The following is a 23,759-nucleotide window of genomic DNA, read 5'->3' as shown; positions in this document are numbered from 1 at the left end:
CACAGACTTTTGAACTCAGTTTTATTTGTTGCATGTTCAAAGAAAGAGCTAAATAAAATACTTAAATATGTCAGCTGGAGGAGGAACTCAAGGTAAACATAAATCATTTTTATAAATGCTAATCTAAACTATAATAATACTTAATAGGTTAGGCCTATCTTCTAGGCCTACCTAGTTATAACTAGCAATTAATACAGTCTATACTATTTATTTAGATTAGGCTAGCTAGGCCTACTACTACTACTAGGCCTAGGCCCTAGGTAGTAGTAGCTAGGCCTACTACTAGCCTAGTATCTAGGCCTAGTGATAGGAGGCCAGCTACTAAAAAAAATAGGCTAGGCAAGGGTTAGGCCTAGCCAATACAATAGGCATAGGCCCTATTAATAGTAGAGCTAGTCTAGCTAGCTAGTGTAGGCTATAGTTATGTATATGTTTTTCTTATTTTTGTAATCTTTTAAAACATATTTAGACTGGTTTTATCATGCACCAGACAGAAGAAATTCTGAGCCCGTCGACTACCCTGCAGTCTCGCAAATACCTGGGTTAAGCAGCTTGGCACAAGATATTGATGATGAGACCGGGGCAAAAGTGGGATGGATTAAAGAAACAGACACAAAATATATTAGGCTGGCAAAAATGGGAGGAAGAAAAGGTAAACAGAAAAAAATAAAAATATCCAACACACCAAAAATTGTTGTTTTCTTTCAGTAATATTTTAACTAAATAGATAATAAATAATTATTGTGAAATATAATTATATATAGGGCCTATATTTGTAGGTATTTATTCATAAAAACACATAAATAGTACAAACACAAACCAACGGCTGAAAAATTCTGCAAACAACAAACAAAGTAAAAATTAAAAAGAATCTAACAACAATATAATATATAAAAGTACACAGTAAATCAGATCATTAAAAATAGTTATAAAAGTCGTTAAAATGCCAAAAGACACATATTCAGTCATAAACCAAGGTATTCATTAATTCGTTCATTATTAATGTTGTTGTAATCTAGAAAGTTTCAGTTTTAGAACCTTCATTTATTCTATCAATAATGTTAGGGATGGTAGAGCGTTTCCAAAGATTATTTTTACACAAGGGGGCAAATTGCGGCCGCGGTTCATCATCAGGTTATCTCTTCTGGCTTCAAGGGAACATAGTCCAGGCAGTTTCATAATAGAGTGTTGTGTTGTGCAATTTTCTGTGTATTTTTACTGTTTTATTTATATTTTTATATGATGATATGCCAGTTTTTCAAAGCAAATTTCTGTTATTTTCAGTTTTAATGGACAAATAAAGATACTATGACTAAATGACCACATTATTAAGACTTAATGAACAATTTTATTTCATTATCAGATTTACTCCGCCATAGAGAAAACAAAGTACCTAACTCAGAAGCCAAAGCATATCCCCGGTGCGAGTGGTTTGATTATGTTGAATATGATGGTGCTGAAGATTTAGGGTAATTATTATTATCTAATGTAATATTATTACTCCATAGTATGTATCCCAGTTAAATTAAAGTTATCACACTTTAAACAATAAAATGTAAATTAAGATACCTTTGAGACCACAAACTCTTTTTATTTCCAGTCAGAAACAAGTTCTTTTTTGAACAATGACACTGTTTTACTGTAGTATTCACTGCTGCTTGTGGTACGTAGTGAGTTCAATCCCTGAATTACTCTTGGCAAGAAAAAATACTAACTCATGTTCTTTCTTAGTAATGTTCAATTTCCAAGAATGTTATACAAATAATGAATGTTTATGAGTGTAATGGTACAAATAATGGCACGAGGTGAATGATGAAAGGTTATATCAACGAGGCAAAGCCGAGTTGATATAACCTTTCATCATTCACCAAGTGCCATTATTTGTACCATTACACGAATACAAAACATTCATTATTTGTTTTATATAACATCTAAATAAATTCTAGTTATTTGAATCAAATAAAAGGTAGCCCTAGCCAAAGCTTACTACGTTTCATTCACACACATTGATTAAAAACAGTAACATTTGGTTTTTAATAATGTTATATTAAATGTTATATTTATATGGATTTCGTAAACACACCTACTTTTGTGTTAATTATGTCAACAAACGACCAAACAATCCTAGGCCTAGCAAGGCTAAAACGCCTAGCTAGGCTAGGCCTAGCCTAATACTAGCATGGCCTAAGGCTAGACCTAGTAGCCTAGTACTAGGTTGGCTGAAAGGCAAAACTTCGACAGACAATTGGAACTTATCTAAGCTAATTATGGTTTTTCCAACAATTCCACGTCTTGTAGGGATGTCCCCATTAATTAATCAAAATCCTAAAAACGATCTAAAGCTAATTTAAATGCCTTTTTGAATGAAATTAGTACATAATGTCCAAATCGTACACAAATATCTGCTGCTGTTGCATATCTCGCGGTGGTGTTTACAAATGAAACTGAGACCAGACGACAGGTGGCGCTGTTGTATTTCACAGTACATAGCCATATCATAGGATAATTTGTGTACTAGATTTTTTTTCATCCGCGAGACGTTTTTTTTTTCGTACACAAAAATGTTTCAAAAAGTACTATTTAACGATCGTTGAATAGTGCGTACTATTGCACGCCATGTGACCCACAATCGTCCAATCAAATGACAGGAATTTATTTAGGTGTTATATAATATTTAATATTTTCTTTCTCCGTAGGCCTCATCAATCATATCTTCCTGACTACATGGTTTATAAAGAATTTAAAACACATGAGCAACCAGAATATTCACAGAAGCCTAAAAGACCTCCATACTCATTGAACGACAATTTATCTGCTTTCCAACGAGATGGAAATACCGTAACAGATAAAACGATTAAGTTGCCCGAAGTTGATAGGCAGTACAAAAAGGGTGTTGTGTTTAAAGTTCGTAAGGATAAACATGCTGGATTTGTGAGACCAACAGAAAAGGGGCAGAGAAAGAACGACAAAAACAAAACTGGGTATGTTGTTTGACTAACTATATATTAGGTTACTAAATTGCTGGATACTTTTTAAATAATAACAAATATAAATTTGGCCTTAAAATAAATGTCATTGCCCTTAAATCCACCAATGTTTCTACAGCAGTTAGCATTAATGTTAGCATGATTATTAAGGAAATGAATTGAAACCTAAAGCTCACCCATTTTCTCTAACGAAAAATTCAGAAAAAAATCATGGTGCATAATAACATTTTTTAATTTAACAATTGTCTTAGTTTGTGGTTTTAATATGGAAGTACTAGAGAAATAGACCGATGTACTAACAATGAATGACCAATGTCTGTCTTAAGTATTAGTTTTAGTACTAACAATGTTTTTAATAATATAACCATAAGATTAGTGAGGCTTTAGACTTACTTTGTTGTTACTTTGTTATCAGGTCGAGCCCACCAAAGGAACAAAATGTTACCTTCTCAAAACTTATGAGTATGAGTTACCAAGACGAGTGGTTGAAACAGCGACAGGAAGAAGCACTGCATCAACAAAGAATGCAAGAACAACAAAAAAACAAAGACTCTTCACAGAATAAAAATAAGATCACAACGGAATACAGAGAAATAATTTGCAAAGACCAACAAAACCAAAAGACAACGTCGCATTCTGCTCCAAAAATAAGACACACAAAGGCGTCAGAAGCAAGGAAAAGAAGAGATAGCAACGATGAAAAAGAACTTTTTAAATTGAATAGGTTTACAAAGGTCGGAGCCAAAGTTGATAGTCATTGGCAAAACACTGATGACTCGTATAGCAGACAACTTGCTGCGGTTCACATTTAGCAAACATTTTTTTTTACTTTTAATAGTTTATCTGGTACTAATAATATCAATGCTATAAAAGGTAGCTAAAGTTATTCATGTAATTAAATATTGTTGTACATTTACTTTTATTTTATATGTTATACTGTATACATTTTGGAACTTTTGACTCTGATCCTATAGTGTTTTATGGCGTATGTCATCCGTATGGTAATAAGACAGTGATAGAATATTACCACATGATAAAACCAACAGCTTATCCTCCTATCCAAAGAATCTGATTAATAACTTTATCACATTTTCAAATTGTTCTGCCGATTTAAACCAAAATGTATTTAAATGTTGTCATCAATAATTTTCTTAATGATTGAATTGAATCAAAGATGTTTTTAATGTCAATTATTACAGCATGGAATTGAGTGTTTTAAATGTTGTAGATTATTATGACCAGACAATTGTCTGTGTTTGGACACAGCAGCTTCCATGACAAGGCGGTATTACAGGAATACTACCTTACCAAGATATATCTCTTCCAAATTTAAAAGGTTGCTTTAGGAATAATCTCACCAAGATATATCTCTTCCAATTTAAATAAATGCTTTTGAAAGCCTATTTGTTAAGAAGGTTTAATTAACTACTTTAATTGTAATTAATTGATAACCATAACTTGTTTTGCAAATCTTTGTAGTTAAATATTTTTTGTAAAAAAATGAAATAAAAAGAAATGTTTAAAGTAATTTAATTTGAATGCTGTCCTTAAATAAATATTCAAAACGTATTGTCACAAACTATATATTGTATCCAAAATCATAAATAGAACCTTTATTAGATTGCAACAAAATAACCATACTATACAGTACTGAATTTGGCTATAATAGACATTTAAATCATTAAAAACCAGTTCTTGTTTTGGTTTGTAGCGCCCTCATCATTATTGCATGGTTTGTTTTGGTAGTTTTCTTCATTTCACTTGCATTTTTGAGAAGCTTCCGGTAGGCCTAGGCTAGCCTCGATTATTTTCACATAAAGATTACAGTATTTTTTCACTCAAAAACTAAAAAAAATCTCATGGCGGGAAATAAGGTTTGTTTAATCTCTCTCAGATCAACTACTACAACTGTCTAGCATATTCTAATATTACCTAGGCCTAGATTAGTTAGTTAGGCCTAGGCCTAGCCTAGCTAGGCTTACTGACACCACTGACATTATGAAACCCACTCTCCCTCTCCTACTAAACACCACTCGCAACCACATCCTACCACTCGCTACAACGCGCAACCACTCGCAACCCAAATTCATATTAATTAAAGTACATTTGGCTTATTTATTGTCTTATTATCAATAAAAACCTTATTTTTTTTACACATAAACGTCAAATTAGTCAAAAAACGACGGAAAAACAATCGTCATTCAACGCGTCAACATCGTCCACGACACGATGATGTGTCAGTGACGTAATAGCCTTAGGCTTAATATCTCGATGACATGTGTACACAGTACTCACGCAAGAAATAACAACTCGGAATATAGAAGGCTTGTGTCAAGTGCCAGCCATTAATTATTCTAATGTTTTTCATTAAACGTTTATATGTCATTTAACCATTATTTTATTTCTTTAGATGTAATACAGTTACTGACAGAACAAAAATACAAGGATTTTTTTTCTCTCGAATCTGAATAGATTAAATTATATATTATTATTAAAATACGGTAGTATAATCTGCAAAGAAAAAATATCAATAACATTCATTCAAAATATTTACATTGGTCTATTCTATAGTTGACACGCAATAGTCCCATTGTTGACGCATTCAACAATTCAAGTACAACGACGCAGTTTCTATAGATTTATATAGTAGTACGACGGTTTAACAAGGTGTTTTGTGTATAAAAGCACCATTTTGTGTATAAAAATAGGTTTTTATTAATAATAAGACAATAAATAAGCCAAATGTACTTTAATTAATATGAATTTCGGTTGCGCGTTGTAGCGAGTGGTAGGACGTGGTTGCGAGTGGTGTTTAGTAGGACCCCTCTCTGTAGGCGGCCAACAAAGGCAAAGGCGACTCTATACTAGAATCTAGGCCCCTATTATGTAATGCAGAGTAAGCTACCTATGCTCATCTTCAATACAAAATTGAAAAAACCTGTTTACATTGTTCTATTTTTTCAGACCTTTTATATAAGCAATGAAGATTTTAAATATTCAGAACTGAGCCAAGAAAAAAAAAGAGGCCAGGTAAATAAATATTTAAAAAATGAATTTCTAAAAATGTAAAGATGTATGCACACACTATTCATTACTACATGCAGCAAAATGTCATTTAATTGAACACCACAAGGTATAGTCTGCTGGGAGTGATAAACTCTATGCATAAAAAAATATATTGTGTTAACAGCAAACATTTTAAAAGACGTATACTGGTAGTCCTTTTCAGATTTGTTATCCACCAGGTTAATGCCGACATAATTCAAAGAGCCAGTTTATGAAGTATGCCACAAATGGGTGTAGGTTGGATAACAAGTTATTAAAATCATAATTTTTTTTGTAGATTCACACAATCTGCAGGGCTATTAAAGAAAATATTGGAAATGATTTAAATATAGAATTTAGCATTGAGCGTAATGGTACGCTTCGTTTTTCTGTGTATGGTCCACTTACTCTTATTGAGAAAGGCATTGCTTTGATTCAAAGGCGTCTGAGAAGGGTAATTATTGCATATTTTTCAATGAATTTTAATTAGTATAATATTGAATTATTCATATCTGAACATTATTCTACATATTTACCAGCGACAAAATAACAATAACAACTCCAGATAAAAAGAGACAGAATACATTTGAAAATTTAAATTATTCACTAATCCAAATCGTTTATTATATCAGGATGGCTTGCAAAAAAAAAGAGACCTCCCTGAAGGCATACAAGCTTTGACCATGGAAAATCTTAAACGTCACAACAAGACACTAGAGTGCCGACGCCAGTTTACTTGCGGCCCATGTAAAGAGGTGTGGTGGCGATGGGTACCTTCACATAAAACAGTTTCAAGGTAGGATATAGATTGAGTGCCTCATTGGTAATGAATATATACATTTCATTTTTATCAAATCAATGGTAAAATACGAAATTAGATGGTAAATACCTTCTTGATGACAGTTAAAAAAAAAACTTCTATATTCATAGATTACAAACTAGATGAACATTTATTGTCATCTGATACTTGAACAAATCTCTGGCATTACCTCAGTAATCAAGTTTAAAAATTTATTATTATTAATATTCTAATTTTGTGTCTGTTTATGAATATGTTGATTGACAGATGCCATAAATGTCAAGTTAGATATGAAGCACTGCCACGTGAAAATGAATATGGTACCGGGACATACCGGTGTGTATGTGGCAATGTCTTTACTGGGAAGGCTAGACACAATGTTGGCGCTAGATGCAGTCAATGCGGTCAAATGGTAAGCATTGCTGGTAATGCAGTTTTTGGAAACCAATTTATACATTTTACACCTATATTTTGATTTGTTTTTGTCGTACGCAGGATGGAAAACTATTTCATAATTTATCATGCTTATATACAGTACCAAGTCTCATATGAGGCTTAGGGAGTGGAGTTAAAAGAGTTGCAACTTACAATCCTGTCACTAAGTAAGGATTGAACCCTGGACCTAGGGATTGGAAGGCAAGCACGTTAAACACCAAGCTACAGCTCCACAACAATTTACTATTTTATTTAGTTATAATTCCTGTATAAATTCACATGGTACTTATTAATATTGATCAGCATATACCAGAAGATCACAAAAGTTATGCACCGACATTTCTATTTCTCTTAGGCGTATCCGTCAGAAATTGGTCCGTTCAGAGAAGGTCAGCGTCGTACCCGACATGGTCATTCATGTGAAGCGTGCAACCACGGTCAGATATTTCCATGCCCGGTTTTTGTCAATCCTAATAATGTTCAGATTCCAAGTGTACCGCATGTAAGCACCGGTTCTACATGCTCGACATTCTTGACACAGCAAACCGTGTCAGAATATTATCAGCCAATAGACTAAAGCCTTGTCTACAATATCAAACTTCATGTGACAAAAAAATGTGATGTGCCCATATATGGATATGATGATGTCATATCACTACTATATATAGGCATATCATTACCATAGTTGGGCACATCACACTTTTTTGTCAAACTAGTTTGATAGTGTAGACAGAGCTGCAAGCTATATTGTTATTGGTGACAAGTTATACCAAAGATAATGTAATAATTCATACTCCTATGAATACAATGAATCCTTTCACCAATAAATGTATTTGAATGCGGCTGCTACTTGATACCGTCAAACCTAGAAAAGAATCTCACTGAAGCCAACCTCAAAAAGAAGCCCATGGGCTTTTTACGGTATACAAGTGTAGTCTTCCTCTTTCCCTGCCAGGAGGCTACACTATATTGTGTTTATATTATCTTTGGTTATGCTAAAATAATTTTACCTAATATTGACAAATTTATATGTAAGCCAGAATACGGTTTCTGTAGATGCCACACATAGACTATAATCAGCAAAAGGCTATTTTATAGTGTTGTATAATATTATATACAGTACATCTAAATTACATAATGTGTAATTTTTAATTAGGAAAGTATAATTAATTATAGTTAACCATGTGGCTGTTTCGTGTAGGCTTATAATGGGGGTGGTGTTGGGCGATGGACAGCGCATGTTAAACAAATATTGACTGGGGTGAGGGTGACTGGTTCAAATTAACCCACGATCTAGAGTATATACTATATGGGATATGTCCCAAGATGGGCTGTATTTTAAACCCCCAGTTAATATTTGTGTATATATCATGGTTATTATCCAATCAGATGCTGTGAATTGAAAAGTATGCTAATGATGATGAATATATTAGGTTTGTTAACTTGCAAAGACTTTTTATTGATAAAAAATAATCCATTAATTTTTGTTCATTATTTTCTCAAACATTTTAACATCAATTAAAAAAATTTACATGGAATATACCCAGAGACCTATTCTGAGTTTGTATTCATTTTATGTAGATTTAACAATAGTTTTCATGTCTGTAGGCATGTTGTTTAATATTTTTATTCCAATTTTAGTTATTAAGATATTGAGATTATTTTATTTTATTCAATCGAAACCAACAGCGATAATTACCGCCACTAACAGGTTTGATACAAACAAAGCCAGGACTGTTTAAAGCACCTTGATTGGTCCTGACATTGATCAAGGGCTTCTCTCGTCCAGTGCCCAACTTGACCAGAGGTCTGAGGCAGATACTAGATGCAGGGGCTGCCATAAGAGTCAGCAGTACTGATTTCAAATGCCTAACGGGACCCCAGCTCCGTATACAGCACCCGCTATTCCCAGATGGTCTCTCATCCAAGCTCTAACCAGGCCCAACGTTGCTTAACTTCGGTGATCTGACGAGAACCGGTGTTTCAACGTGGTAAAGCCGTATACTAAACATTGTTTGGGGATGCGCATCAGTAATTTATGATTTATATGCCTCTGAACCATCTTTGATTTGGTCTACCATCCCAAAACTATTGCTTACTATTAATGATAATGACAATTTATCTATAGTCTCATAATACAATCTGCAGTGCAGAGTATGTACGTTACTGAATGGACTAATAAAAGATTTATTTAGGCAATTAAAACAACATTATTATGAGGTTTAGTAAATAGTGGTAGATTATGATATTTTAGGGAGTATAATTGTGGTACTTGGACCCGGTGTTGTCATGAACAGCTTAGGGTGGTAATGCCAAGAATTTGGTTGAGGTTTTCTGTTGTAGGGTTCAATTTGGTTGATTCTGTCTCCATTGTCTTACTACATATGTGATACTTTTAGGAATATTACCTATACACATTAATTAGCTTAATTTTTCCATGTCAATATTAATACTCCTTATTGCTTTAAATTCAAATTATTTAAATGAACATTACTTTGTATATACTGTAATTCAATATAGTTGTGTGCCAAACCACTGGAAAAGCTATAACCAGCTTAGAAATGCCTTTTAAACATTTTGCTAAAAATGAATTTTGAATAAATTACTGTAGAAAATGATTATATTGAAAAAAAATTACCAATAAAATAAAGTCATATACATATATATACTAACTTTATTTTTATGAAACAATATATATCTATATTATAAAAACAAATTATATTTTAGTAGTTGAGAAACTCTAAATCCTAAATAAATGCATTTTTCATTTTTTTTAAAGTGCCTAAATATTTCAAATTCTATTACTGCAGCTGAGTACAGTATTTTATTAATGAATTACGAGCATAGACACACCAAAACATACTAAACATTGATTGTATGTAAATTTTAATTAGTCAATTGTTTAATGCTAAAGTCCACTATGTGTGTTACGTTGTATCAGCAGATATATTAGTTTAGTATACTGTAGAAATGACATCTTTTGCATTACTTATTTACTCGTAATTATTGTATAAACAGGCCCGTTTCATAAATTAGCTTATTTGCACTTTTAGTAGATGATAAATTTCTTTGAAACTATGTACTGTAGAATGTTTTGGGATATTTGGAATCCAAGAAATCAAAATAAAAATGCCATTGTGTTAAAAAGGTAGAATGGTTATGCTAAATAAAACAAAATTGTTTTATTATCATGGACACTGTAAATTAGATATTAGATTTTAGTAAATACAATTTACTTTGTTGTTGTCGATGTTAACAAAATGCAAAATAAACAACCTAGAAAAAATAACCAATAAAATTGTGTTTATATTAACAATATTTGATATTGGATTTTAGTAAATACAATTTATTTTGTGGTTGTTGTCGATGTTAACAAAACGCAAAATAAACAATCTAGAAGAAGTAAATACAACTGTCTTTATTTCTATGTCAATTGTAAAAAAAAAAAGACCTACAGAAATTGCCATTAATGCATACAAAGCTACAATAGAGAACGTTAAAAGGGTGTTTAAGCACACACCGAGACTAATGTTGATTCACAATTGTACACCTCCCTTATAATAACCAGGATGCAGAAACATGCTTGCAAAGTTTCTATCCAATTGTTTACATACAAATAACACAAAATGCGGACTTGGTTGGTTCACATTCTTTACTAGTTCTTTACTAGTTCTTTATAACATCTATAAGAATAAAAATAATTTATTTTCATTGGCATGGGGGATGCGGAAAATGTATTAATAATACACAAAAATAAAAAAATAAATAATAAAAATATGTTAAATATGTTTAGTATTTACATGTGGCTTGGCATATAAGTATTTCGATCTTCATGGCAATTTCATCGTAGCTTTTCAGTGGATAGATTCTCAAAGCATCAGTAGTAATGTCTTGAGGAAATGTTTGTGCCACAGCCATGTTTTTGTTAATATTCCCCAAGAATTTCTAAAAAGAGAATTTATCCAGAAAAGATTTTGTTTGTTTAGATAACAGTTAATTGGTAAAACAAGTACACAGCCATACTTAATACAACTTTTCTACCCATATTTTGGCACCAAATGCCCTTCATAGATGGAAAGAGTTTCCTGGATGGAGATAAGATTTATAAAAGGGTCGTCTATTAAAGTTATAGTTTTAATTGAATTTGAGTAAAAGTAATGATTGTGTGGTTTGTTTAATTGAATGGCATTGATGCATATATGTAATTAAAAATAAATACTCTTGTTCAACAAACTGTATTGTTTATTTTAAGTTACTAATAGGGAGGTTTTGTAACATTACGAATACGATAACGAAAATGGATAAGTCACACATTTGTGAAACTTTTGAGCTGATCCCTATTTCATATTCGTAAAGCCTATTCGTGTCGACGAATATCACCAGTCATATTTGTAACTACAAAACGAGTATAGTTTTTGATATATTTTTGCACATTTTGCATTTGAATCAGGAATGATTCATGATTATAATATAATTATAGATTTATTGAAAGTAAAAGTAATTTACTAAAATGCCAGACAGATTTTTACTGGCTTACGAAACGAATATGTGTGCGTGACGTATCTGTTTTCGTCATCGTATTCATAGTGTTGCGAAACCTCTCTATTAAGCAAGCTAAATCGAAATGCATTTGCCATACCACATCATCACCAACATTGTTCTTGATAACTTTCCATGTTCCATCCTCACTCTTGTATTCGACACGGTACAGAGTGACCCAGGCCCGTTTACTTGACTTGAGCACAACACCAGACACTGCTTTGATGTTGTTAAACTGAATTTGAAGCAAGGGTTCACTGCCTGTGCTATCTGGCTGAAACTCAACTGAATGACGGGTATTTATCCAGCTGTTAAGACTGTTACCTGCAGAAGATGACAAAGTTGCTCTGTCTTCTTCTAAGTCACGGCAGTCTAAAACAATGAGGATAAAAACATGATAGGAAAACTAGTGTCTGGATCCAAAGGCACACAAAGTTTATAGATATAGTGAAAGATAGCATGGCAGACAGATGATAGATGGACAAAAGCTGTCACTGATTGGATACCAAGAAAGTGTAAGACACCAAAGGAAGGCCTGAAGTGAGATGGCAAGAGGAAATTTCCCAAGAAAATGTATAATGTGGCAGTGAGAACAGCATAAAATAGAGAGTTATGGATTGAACTTGGAGAGGCCTTCACTCTGCAGTGGGTTGAGAATGGCTAGCAATGACGATGTTTACTTACTTGATTCCCTGCATACAGGCTCTTCTGTAATTAGTGGGTACCAGTCAAAACGACCAGTATCATCTTGTCTACATTCCCTCTGGAAAGCAGGGATGCTCGATATGTACTGATGAGTACAACCAAACCGTACAACACTGCCCTCATTCAAACTGTCTGAATAGTCATACCATCCAAATTCTTTGTTCCGAAGTATTGGACAGTATTTACCGCTAGTATAGTTACTTTCTGTACAAACAAAGAAACATAAAAAACATAATTAATTGTATCTATAATTATAGAGGCTATTTTTTGTTTTGATTTTCTTTCTTTTGATTTAACTATACAATCTGTCTTTTAGGTAATATGTATCCAATCAAATGACGTCATGATCAATAAGAACAATAAAATCTTTGTATTGTCACGATAATATTACTCTTTCAAATCAACATGGACAGCGTAAATGGTTGTCCTATAGTTCTAGGATGAAAACCTTTTTGATTTATTACAATTTCTGTAGGAAAAACGCTTATTTATCAACTTATCGTCAATCGTGAGTAGTATAAATGCGCCTTTATGGCAGTTTAGCTTTAATTATTTTTATTGTTATAACCATGGAGCATTGTAACTAATGATAATTTGTATCTCAGTGAGTGTATAGTTTATATGGTGCTCACCATGTACACATTGTGGTTGATGTAAAACTGCATTATCCAACATGCAACTTGTTTTATTTTCTCCTACTAAGAAGTAATTAGCAAAACATTCGTGAATAATAGTTCTATCATCCAGTATTTTATAACCTTCCAGAATTTCTGATACCAAACGACCATTTTGTGGAGGACCAAGTACAATGCACCCTGTAGAAAAAGGATGAGACATAAGAAATACGTAGTATAACCACAGTTGTTTATATTTGTATCTATCTATAACAATTCAATTTATCTTTTATTGGTCTAATTCATTCAAAAATTAAAAACCGGAAAAATTGTTAATACGCTGCAGTTTAAAATACACGGAAATTTTTTTTTTTAAATAGAAAATAAATATAAAAAATATTTCATATATACAATAAAAACTGATTTTAAATAAATGAAATTGTTCACGATCACAACAATATTTTAACATTACTTGAGGCTATCAAGGCTTTTTGTTATTGGGTGAGTTAAATTATATTGTAATATCTCAACCAAAAATGATTTGTTTTAATGTTTAATGCTTTTTTTTAAAGAAAAGTACACAGTCTGTGATATGAACAATTACAAAAAACCTTTCCTATTTTATAAGTATTAAATGCAACCCTTGATCATCATAGTGGTTAATTAACCATTTTTACCTAGAACACATGATGGTGTTTCCGATGACCATTCTCCATTGTCTAAGCAAGTACTTTCTTTCAATGTTGAGTCTTGCATCCTATAAGGATTCTGGCATCTAACCTTTCGTTTTGATTTTGAAAATATTTCACGAGAATGTGGGTGGTACGTCACATCAGCATGCGGTATTTCAAAACGTGGGCAGGTTGCTGTAGTAAAAATAGATTGTTTATATTCTCTGAGATTAACATTAGATCATCCGGATTGTATACCACTTTGATATTTGACTCTGAATTCATATTGAATAACTTAGCTAAATGAAAATCAAAATATGGAAACCTGTAGTGTAGTGTACAGGTATGAATGGTAGCTATGTTTGTTTTAATTGTGTTTGTTTTAATTTAAATGTGTTAAAAAAGTAACTAAATGTTTAAATTGATATTACTTACTTATACAAGTCTTTGTTTTCTCAAAAGAGCCTAGACTACAGACAGCAGTATAGGAACACACTTTCAATACAGATATACCATCATCCACAACTTCTGATTCTGTAGTCTTCCAATTTGCTATTGTATTGGGTGGGAAGGTTCCATTATTATCACCCTGGTTGTATACCACTTTGACATTTTCTGTAATCTCGGGACAAGGCTCTGCACATAGAAAAAATTGATACATATATCATAGAGAATCAAACCCGGACCTTCTGCTTGATATGCAGATGTCCTAACCATATATACATGTGTTTAAAATTGACATTCATTAGAAAAAAAACATAATGTCGTTAACATATCAAGGCAGGATTGTTAAACAGCTCACCCAAAAAAGAGCAGAGTTCATTTAGCATAAGCTAACAGTAAAGCTGAGTTGATATCTCCATTGTTTTGTGTTGACCTACTGTAGTACCAATGGACAGAATTGGCCAAAGCTAGCACCTGAAAACTCTTACAGACTGTGAGGGGGTTTGTTCAAACGCTACATGTGCAACTACTTACTCTCTGTGCAACTTGGTAAATAGGGTACAAACGTTTCATTCCAGCATGTTATATAATCCAACTCATCTTCTGACTCGTATCCCATGTTGCAACTCCATTCAACTGTCATTCCGTGGTATACGGTAGCCGTGCCATTGGCCACTTTTCCATTACTGATAGATTGAGTATCACATGTTGCTAAACAATAACAAAAGAATTCAGTTACAGTGAAAATTTAATCTAAAAAACTAACTATCTACATATTATATAAATGACCATACTTGGATGAAGAACATCTATTTGCTAATGCCATCCAATCACAGTAGGTGACAGAGTCTTAAAAACTTACAGTTATTACTATAGAAATAGTAGAAATAATGAATGTTTCCTAATATTTTCAACTTGTAAACATTAGTATTAAGTATATAATCAATTTAATTCAAAACATACTTAACAAACATTCTGGGGAATTTTCTGGTAAAAATTCTCCTTTAGCACATACTCTTTCCTTAGATGTATCTGGACTTATCTTGTAGCCTTCGTCACACTGGTATGTAACGGTAGTTTGAGGTGGAAACATTCCACTGGCATCTTGCGTTGAACTGTATATGATTTCACCATCGCTAATCGGTGAAACGCTGGAACATGGATCTGTAATTATTATATTATCATTATTAATTATCAAACTTTCACTAAGGAGTCGTTTGAACTCATGTGAAATATCAATTTTCTTTCAAATACCTGTACATACTACAGTTAACTCTCCCAATACTGGACACCTTTGGGCTGGCCAAATATGGTTTTCTGAAAAGTCTGGTATTGGGAATGTGTTATTAATGGTAAAAACGAATTTGGGACTGTTTGGACAAGAAAAGTCTAGTATTGGGTTTTCAGAGAGTCCGTTATTGGGACAGTTGAGTGTATAAACATTTAGCATAGCATGCTCATATTCAGTGTGTGCGTTCATAATCAGTGTTCTGTGATTTATAACCATTTCGAAACGTAAGCTGCACTGCACACAAAATCTAATAAGATCATCAAAATAGTAATATCAAAAACACATTTTCTTGAGGGAAATGAGGATTTAATGGTTAATAATTCATGTTTATGACAAGATCTATGTCAAAATTTTTAACCAGTTGTATGAATAGGAACTATGTATATGTTATGTACCATGAGTTTTAAATAATTACCTTCAATACATATTGGAGGTGTTAATACTTTATCAAAACAATATGCTACAGATGAGGGACTGACGGTATATCCAGAGTCACAATTGTAAATGACGTAATCGTCATGGTTAACTGTGACAGGATTGTCAACTGGATAACCGTTATCAATTTGAGGTACATCACATGTTGCTGTAAAATAAAAGAATAACATAATGCATTGCATATACGGTAGTCAAACATATTTTCAATCATTTTCTATATTGTTTAGTTTTTTGCCAGACCTTCTTTCTAAAAAACAAACAAAAGGTTATGTAAAGAGTATTAAACGACTATGTTTTTATGTCTACTACAGTAGTTATCAATTGATCTCTAGATGTGAGACAAATTTCACTCATTTCATCAATCCGTGCAGTTGTCAGTAATAAGCGATTTTACCATGTGCTGTATGTAAACCAGATGGAAAGCTCTGTCTGCACTATCAAACTTTATGTGAGAACAAAATATGATGTGCCCATATATGGACATGATGATGTCATACCATATTTGAGCACAACACACGTTTTTTGTCAAGTTTGATAGTGTAGGCTGAGACAGAGCTTAAGCAGCAGTCATACAATCTCTTACTAACATACTAAAATGATCCTTCTTACTTATTGTACAAGTTACTTCTTCTCTTATGAAATTGCCTAGTTGACAAGTTCTTATTGTATCTCCATCAGTTACTTCATATCCTACAATACAAGAGTAAGTTGCAACTGTCCCAGGCAAAAATAAACCTTCATCATTTTGTGTGTTGGAGTATTCTATTGCACCATTTTCAATTACTTCTAATGCGTCACAGGGATCTGAAAAAAAAAACAGGTTATGTATGAAGACAGAACTCTGTACTGTTGAATGACAATGTGGAACAGTAAGAAAGAAGCAGCTTTAAATGGAAACAGGGTATGTATGAAGAGAGAACTCTGTACTGTTGAATGACAATGTGGAACAGTAAGAAAGAAGCAGCTTGAAATGGAAACAGGTTATGTATGAAGACAGAACTCTGTACTGTTGAATGACAATGTGGAACAGTAAGAAAGAAGCAGCTTGAAATGGAAACAGGGTATGTATGAAGAGAGAACTCTGTACTGTTGAATGACAATGTGGAACAGTAAGAAAGAAGCAGCTTGAAATGGAAACAGGTTATGTATGAAGACAGAACTCTGTAGTGTTGAATGACAATGTGGAACAGTAAGAAAGAAGCAGCTTGAAATGGAAACAGGTTATGTATAAAGAGAGAACTCTGTACTGTTGAATGATATGTGAACAGTAAGAAAGAATCAGCTTGATTTTTGCGGCTCTGTTAGACCACTGGGCTTGCATGGTATGTTCCAATTTGATGGTACATATGCTTTCCACATCTATTGAAAATAAATGAGTGGCTACTGTAAAGTAAACATCAATTTACATACCTTCAGTACAAACAGGATTAAATGACATTAGTCCTGTAGCAAGACACGTCCACAAGTTTGTGTCAGAGTTCAACGTGTACCCATCTTTACAACTTATACTGTACTGTGTTCCTTCATCTACTCGTTCTCCAACAATGTATTTCGAAATGAGGTTGAGGTTTTCTGGAATTTCAGGTAAAATGCATTGCCCTGTATGAAATAAAAAGAGGAATAAATTAGTAATAATGCATGATAAATTTGTTATGTTTAATAATCAACTGTGTAAAGCTCAGTCTACACTATCAAACTTTATGTGACAAAAAAATGTGATGTGCCATATATGGTCATATTACTACCATATTTGGGCACATCACACTTTTTTTGTCAAACTAGTTTGATAGTGTAGACAGATATTAAGGAATGAGTTCCATTTTGTGCGGTGTGGATGTTAACTTTGGTGTTATTCATTGAATGCAGTGAGAAATTGTGAGAATTGTCCATACTGTACTTATTACTGTATAAATGTGCATTGTACTTTTACTATTAGCTTTGACCCATCAAAGTGTTCCCTTATATGGTTGTTCTTTGAATAGGGGTGTTGCAAAGGAGGGGGACCTACTGTACTTACCTATGCATTTTGGAAGAGGCTCTGACCACTGGTTATCTGCTTCGCAATATATAGATGCTATTCCTTCAATTCTAAAACCATCATCACAACTAAACACTATATAGCCTTCATAACCAAAGTCATCTCCATTCCGTGTACCGTTCAAAGGTGTTCCTGGGTTTCCACAGTTCACAGCTTAAATCAGTTAAATGTATTTTATGAAAAAAGAAGATTACACACATTTTCCTTAGATTCATATTTTACTTGCTGGAAGCAGGGAGTGTTGAAATTAAAATTGATAAAAGTTGGGATATATATCTGGACAGATTGTTATTGTGTTCAGTATCACTGGTCATCATAAGTACTGTATCATCAGAAGTATATTGCTGTTATACAGTATATAATATTAAGGTACAACATTGAAATGTACAATGCTAACAATACCAAAGTCAAAAAATCATACTGTACCCGACAGTGCTAACTTTTTTATCTTATTTCATACACATCCAACTGCGAGTAACTCGCCAATTACAGGAACTATTTTTTGGTGCTATTACGGTGCTTATAAACTAAGACTCATTTGAGGCTTAGGAAGTGGAGTTGAAAGAGTCGTGAGTTACAACCCTGGCACAACAGGATTGAAGTTGAACCCTGGGATTGGAAGGCAAGCATGTTAACCACCAAGCTACAGCTCCACTAAACTTAGTCTGAACTTAAATTAATAAATCATTCATATAAAGGTACTGTACCTTCGCATGTCTGTGGGCTGTGATTCCATGTTGCGTCCGCTTGACAGGTAGCTTTAACCAATTGCAAATTAGTTCCAGTCACTACAAACCCGCTATTACAATTAATCCTGATTGTTTTGCCATATGTATATTCTGTTCCAAACAAATAACCATCTTCGGGTTCTGGTATAAATGGACATCTAATTGCTAATGAAAAAAAGTATTGTTTATTTAAATTGGCATGATCATGTTGTTAGAACCATGGAGTAAAGATTACTCCATGTTAGAACCCACCCACAAACCCACTCCACTCTTCATCTGCCTGGCATAATATAAAATGCACTGTAGGTATAAATACTTACGATTACATACAGGAACGGACCCACTCCACTCTTCATCTGCCTGGCATAATATAAAATGCACTGTAGGTATAAATACTTACGATTACATACAGGAACGGACCCACTCCACTCTTCATCTGCCTGGCATAATATAAAATGCACTGTAGGTATAAATACTTACGATTACATACAGGAACGGACCCACTCCACTCTTCATCTGCCTGGCATAATATAAAATGCACTGTAGGTATAAATACTTACGATTACATACAGGAACGGACCCACTCCACTCTTCATCTGCCTGGCATAATATAAAATGCACTGTAGGTATAAATACTTACAATTACATACAGGAACGGACCCACTCCACTCTGCATCTGCCTGGCATAATATAAAATGCACTGTAGGTATAAATACTTACGATTACATACAGGAACGGACCCACTCCACTCTTCATCTGCCTGGCATAATATAAAATGCACTGTAGGTATAAATACTTACGATTACATACAGGAACGGACCCACTCCACTCTTCATCTGCCTGACATAATATAAAATGCACTGTAGGTATAAATACTTACGATTACATACAGGAACGGACCCACTCCACTCTTCATCTGCCTGACATAATATAAAATGCACTGTAGGTATAAATACTTACGATTACATACAGGAACGGACCCACTTCACTCTTCATCTGCCTGGCATAATATAAAATGCACTGTAGGTATAAATACTTACGATTACATACAGGAACGGACCCACTCCACTCTTCATCTGCCTGACATAATATAAAATGCACTGTAGGTATAAATACTTACGATTACATACAGGAACGGACCCACTCCACTCTTCATCTGCCTGGCATAATATAAAATGCACTGTAGGTATAAATACTTACGATTACATACAGGAACGGACCCACTCCACTCTTCATCTGCCTGACATAATATAAAATGCACTGTAGGTATAAATACTTACGATTACATACAGGAACGGACCCACTCCACTCTTCATCTGCCTGGCATAATATAAAATGCACTGTAGGTATAAATACTTACGATTACATACAGGAACGGACCCACTCCACTCTTCATCTGCCTGGCATAATATAAAATGCACTGTAGGTATAAATACTTACGATTACATACAGGAACGGACCCACTCCACTCTGCATCTGCCTGACATACTCTGTAACTTCTTCCAGATAGCACATAACCTGTGTAACACTCAAATGTGACTGAACTTCCAAAGTTAAAAACATTTCCATTTCTTCTTCCATTTGATACAGACCCAGGAAAGCCACAGCTAACAGCTAAATTGAATGTAAATAAAACATAAATTTAACTTTAACTTTATTTTACTTGTGTTTTTTCCTATATGAAACTTTAAAAAACATTATCATAATTATGACCATCTATTAATGTTCATTTATAATCTTTTTTATCAATTTCATTTACAAGTCTCTTTCAAAAACTTACGAGTACATGGCACAGACGGGTCAACTTCAGTCCAGTTAGCGATTGATGAGTTGAATACATCTCGTTCACAAGTAATATAAGGAATTCTTTTGCGACTAGCATAACCATAATCACAAGTGTATTGAAGACGTTCCCCAATGCCATATATTTCACGATTTTTACCATTTACAGTACCATTGTGTACTGTATACTCCACAAAAGGAGGTTCACCACAACCCACTAAAATTGAAGTAAATAACATAATTACAATGATAGGGATAATGCATCCCTTTGGTGTAACTATCGTATGAAGACTATTAGATCTCTTACTGTATGCTACAATAATGCTATGCGCCGTATACTTAATGTCTCTAGAAGTAGTAGTGCCAGTGCAATGTTTATTGAATGAAAATCTACCTATGGTTTCATGCAACGTATGTTGAATAGTGGTAACATCCTTGTTGTTTGTGTTTGCAAACATCCATAACTCCAAAATGTATTGTAGATGGAGAAGCATTCTATATACTTAAGTTTAGAGTTTACGATTTTTTTTTCTGTTTATAAGTTTATTAATATGGATGATATTTCCGAAATAAAAAGAAATCAAATTGAATTGAATAATACAACAAGTGCAATATAGTGCATATATAGTGCCATATATAATCTACATAATAGATAGCGCAAACGTAAACTGATTATTGTCATTTGTATCAAGAAAATGGTCTATTGATTGACATTCTTTTTCAGTACTTTTATTGCAAAGCAGATGAAAAAGCCCTGTTTGGTGATGTAACGAGGAAGTTGTATGTACAACACCTACAGTAGTCCACTGTGCTTTAATTGCAACTGTATAACGGACAAAATACGAATTCATCATCCTACAATTACTTACTTTTATATGAATGACAATTCACCAACCAAATCCCTTTGACTGTAGTAATTTATGTATTATGTTTTAAGTGTGGTTCCCACTAGAACGCAACGTATCGACGCAAAGTGCTGTATTGCGTAAACACAAGTGGGTTAGATTAGGTTTGATTTCACGCAGGCGGGGGAAAACACAATGATTGGAAGGGCATTTTCTTGCGTTGTGTAGATTGCATTACATTGCTAGTGAGAACCAAGCATTATAACATCTAGCAATAATAATAAAATCATACTAACCATCTGTGATACAAGTCGGTGTCTCACCGCTCCAACGTTCATCCCCACGACACATTCTAACGCTTAATGATTCATCAGATAGTTTGTAGCCAGGGCTGCAGCTAAAAGTGGCGTTAGTTGCAAAACGTATCCGTTCATCTGAATACGACACGCTTAATCCAACAGTAGGCTCTCCAAGGTCAGCAACATCACAGTAGTTGTCTCGAACTGTAAATGACATATAACAAAGATGAATTAATTTACAGTATACTATGTCATCAGAAAGTGTGTTTAGAGAGACAAATGATATTGGACCAAATCCAGATTTGAACTAGGTCCTTCACATTGAAATATAGCATTCAGTGCCGTTACAACCAATGTGCTAACAATTCCTATAGTTTCAAATTGTTTAAAAAATGATAACTGAAACAAAATAGGCGTAGATATAGCATGTAGATTGCATTTACGCCTGGACATAGATGTATCAACTTCAAAAATAAAATAGTGGGTGTAAAAAAAATCCCCCCCCCCTTTTTTTTAGGGGTTAAAATGATAAAAAATACTTACAAACTGGGATACAAACTGTACCACATATATCATCACACCTACATCGTCTCTTGCCCTTGCATTTCTTTGTATCTGAACATTCCGCACTTTCGCGATTACATCTACGGCCGGTTCGGTCTACTTCGGTTTCATTGTACGCACAATCTTGTGCACTTATCACTAAAAAAAGAACAAAGTTACAGAAAATGAATTTTACAAAAAATGTATCTTTATCACTAAATAATATGATACAATAATAAATATTATAATAACTGAAATGCAATGTTGTATGAATATAACAAGATTTTTAAGGAATAACAGCAAAATATACAGTACAGTACATGTGCAAACAATTTGAAACACAATTCAATTACAATATAAACTTACCAGTTACAAAGAGTAGCAACACAAACACATAAAATACAGGAGGGATTGACATCTTTACCAAGAATAAATTCTTGATTGTATGATTCCTCTTGCGGTCAAGTGTAATACTGTGTACTGAATCTTTTTCCTTTCCTTGTATTCAGCAAGGCTTGGCAACAAGGCTTGGTATGAAGGAAACTAACAGGAAATCCTTAACATATCCAAATAAAGGAAATGCCTTGACTGTGATTAATGACAGATAAAACTTCTCCCTATAATTAATATATTTCTTTAAAAAAAAAAATTATAACAGACTATTATCAATTTGGCTTTTAATCAACTCAATAGACAATGGAAATTATCATTATCAAGAATAGAAACTACGGTTCAGGTTGTTGACAAGCAAAACAGAAACTACAACATTAGTTGTGACAGCAGGCACCATACATATGCCACATTGCACAACTCAATATACAACATCAACAAGAAAAAACACAAACTACATATTGTGACAATAGGCACCATGGGATACATATAAGCAACATTAAACAACTAAAAAAACAACATCAACAAGCAAATTCACAAACTACATATTGTGACAATAGGCACCATAGGATACATGTAAGCAACATTAAACAACTAAAAAAACAACAAGCAAATTTACAAACTACATATTGTGACAATAGGCACCATGGGATACATATAAGCAACATTAAACAACTCAAAAAACAACAACAAGCAAAAACACAAACTACATATTGTGACAATAGGCACCATGGGATACATATAAGCAACATTAAACAACTCAAAAAACATCAACAAGCAAAAACACAAACTACATATTGTGACAATAGGCACCATGGGATACATAGAAGCAACATTAAACAACTCAAAAAACATCAACAAGCAAATTCACAAACTACATATTGTGACAATAGGCACCATGGGATACATAGAAGCAACATTAAACAACTAAAAAAACAACAAGCAAATTCACAAACTACATATTGTGACAATAGGCACCATGGGATACATATAAGCAACATTAAACAACTCAAAAAACAACAAGCAAATTCACAAACTACATATTGTGACAATAGGCACCATAATACATATAAGCAACATTAAACAACTCAAACAACATCAACAAGCAAAAACACAAACTACATATTGTGACAACAGACACCATAGGATACATTATATTAAAGGAACAT

At 33.4% G+C, this 23,759-nt stretch overlaps 3 protein-coding genes and 1 pseudogene across 4 annotated transcripts; 2 read left to right on the top strand and 2 right to left on the bottom strand.

Moving 5' to 3' along the window:
- Nucleotides 1–2: 2 nt before the first annotated feature.
- On the top strand, nt 3–4,457 carry LOC140039539 (uncharacterized protein C7orf57-like). Of its 2 annotated transcripts, none has more exons than XM_072085151.1 (5): nt 3–92; nt 470–652; nt 1,364–1,469; nt 2,697–2,981; nt 3,403–4,456. In XM_072085151.1, exons 1-5 carry the CDS (start codon nt 68–70, stop codon nt 3,797–3,799), a joined length of 996 nt encoding a protein of 331 aa, XP_071941252.1. In that variant the 5' UTR covers nt 3–67; the 3' UTR covers nt 3,800–4,456. The 2 variants fall into 2 exon arrangements, with proteins under 2 accessions (XP_071941252.1, XP_071941253.1); XM_072085152.1 differs by having other exon boundaries at nt 56–92; nt 491–652; nt 3,403–4,457.
- A 302-nt stretch (nt 4,458–4,759) lies between these two features.
- On the top strand, nt 4,760–10,710 carry LOC140040174 (shiftless antiviral inhibitor of ribosomal frameshifting protein homolog). Its single transcript, XM_072085896.1, has 6 exons — nt 4,760–4,861; nt 5,952–6,017; nt 6,331–6,486; nt 6,665–6,828; nt 7,099–7,243; nt 7,622–10,710. Exons 1-6 carry the CDS (start codon nt 4,847–4,849, stop codon nt 7,841–7,843), a joined length of 768 nt encoding a protein of 255 aa, XP_071941997.1. The 5' UTR covers nt 4,760–4,846; the 3' UTR covers nt 7,844–10,710.
- LOC140042580 (5S ribosomal RNA) lies at nt 9,154–9,271 on the bottom strand (annotated as a pseudogene).
- Nucleotides 10,670–22,650, bottom strand: LOC140040172 (sushi, von Willebrand factor type A, EGF and pentraxin domain-containing protein 1-like). Its single transcript, XM_072085891.1, has 19 exons — nt 22,567–22,650; nt 22,201–22,359; nt 21,655–21,861; nt 20,512–20,730; nt 20,172–20,345; nt 18,711–18,896; nt 17,983–18,156; nt 17,376–17,564; nt 16,575–16,769; nt 15,946–16,113; nt 15,203–15,403; nt 14,774–14,950; nt 14,231–14,431; nt 13,802–13,990; nt 13,143–13,325; nt 12,490–12,714; nt 11,906–12,177; nt 11,067–11,211; nt 10,670–10,949 (listed from the first exon to the last, which is right to left on the bottom strand). The coding sequence occupies exons 1-19, from the start codon at nt 22,616–22,618 to the stop codon at nt 10,933–10,935; spliced, it is 3,333 nt and encodes a 1,110-aa protein (XP_071941992.1). The 5' UTR covers nt 22,619–22,650; the 3' UTR covers nt 10,670–10,932.
- Nucleotides 22,651–23,759: the final 1,109 nt, after the last annotated feature.

This window comes from Antedon mediterranea, chromosome 2 (assembly GCF_964355755.1).
Source record: "Antedon mediterranea chromosome 2, ecAntMedi1.1, whole genome shotgun sequence".
NCBI lineage: Eukaryota > Metazoa > Echinodermata > Crinoidea > Comatulida > Antedonidae > Antedon > Antedon mediterranea.
The sequence above is the reverse complement of the archived record's forward strand: the minus strand, read 5'-3'. Positions and strand labels throughout refer to the sequence as shown.

Bases quoted from the DNA above. Each gene is read 5' to 3' on its own strand.
- LOC140039539 (XM_072085151.1), top strand. From the start codon at position 68: ATGTCAGCTGGAGGAGGAACTCAAG. The intron at 653-1,363 runs GTAAACAGAAAA...TTTCATTATCAG, and splicing joins AAAAATGGGAGGAAGAAAAG to ATTTACTCCGCCATAGAGAA. The intron at 2,982-3,402 runs GTATGTTGTTTG...CTTTGTTATCAG, and splicing joins AACGACAAAAACAAAACTGG to GTCGAGCCCACCAAAGGAAC.
- LOC140040174 (XM_072085896.1), top strand. The intron at 6,487-6,664 runs GTAATTATTGCA...TTATTATATCAG, and splicing joins TTCAAAGGCGTCTGAGAAGG to GATGGCTTGCAAAAAAAAAG. The intron at 6,829-7,098 runs GTAGGATATAGA...GTTGATTGACAG, and splicing joins TCACATAAAACAGTTTCAAG to ATGCCATAAATGTCAAGTTA.
- LOC140040172 (XM_072085891.1), bottom strand. From the start codon at position 22,618: ATGTCAATCCCTCCTGTATTTTATGTGTTTGTGTTGCTACTCTTTGTA. The intron at 18,897-20,171 runs GTAAGTATTTAT...TTTTTTCATTAG, and splicing joins GTCCGTTCCTGTATGTAATC to CAATTAGATGTCCATTTATA. The intron at 13,991-14,230 runs GTAAGTAATATC...TTTTTACTACAG, and splicing joins GAAAACAAAGACTTGTATAA to CAACCTGCCCACGTTTTGAA.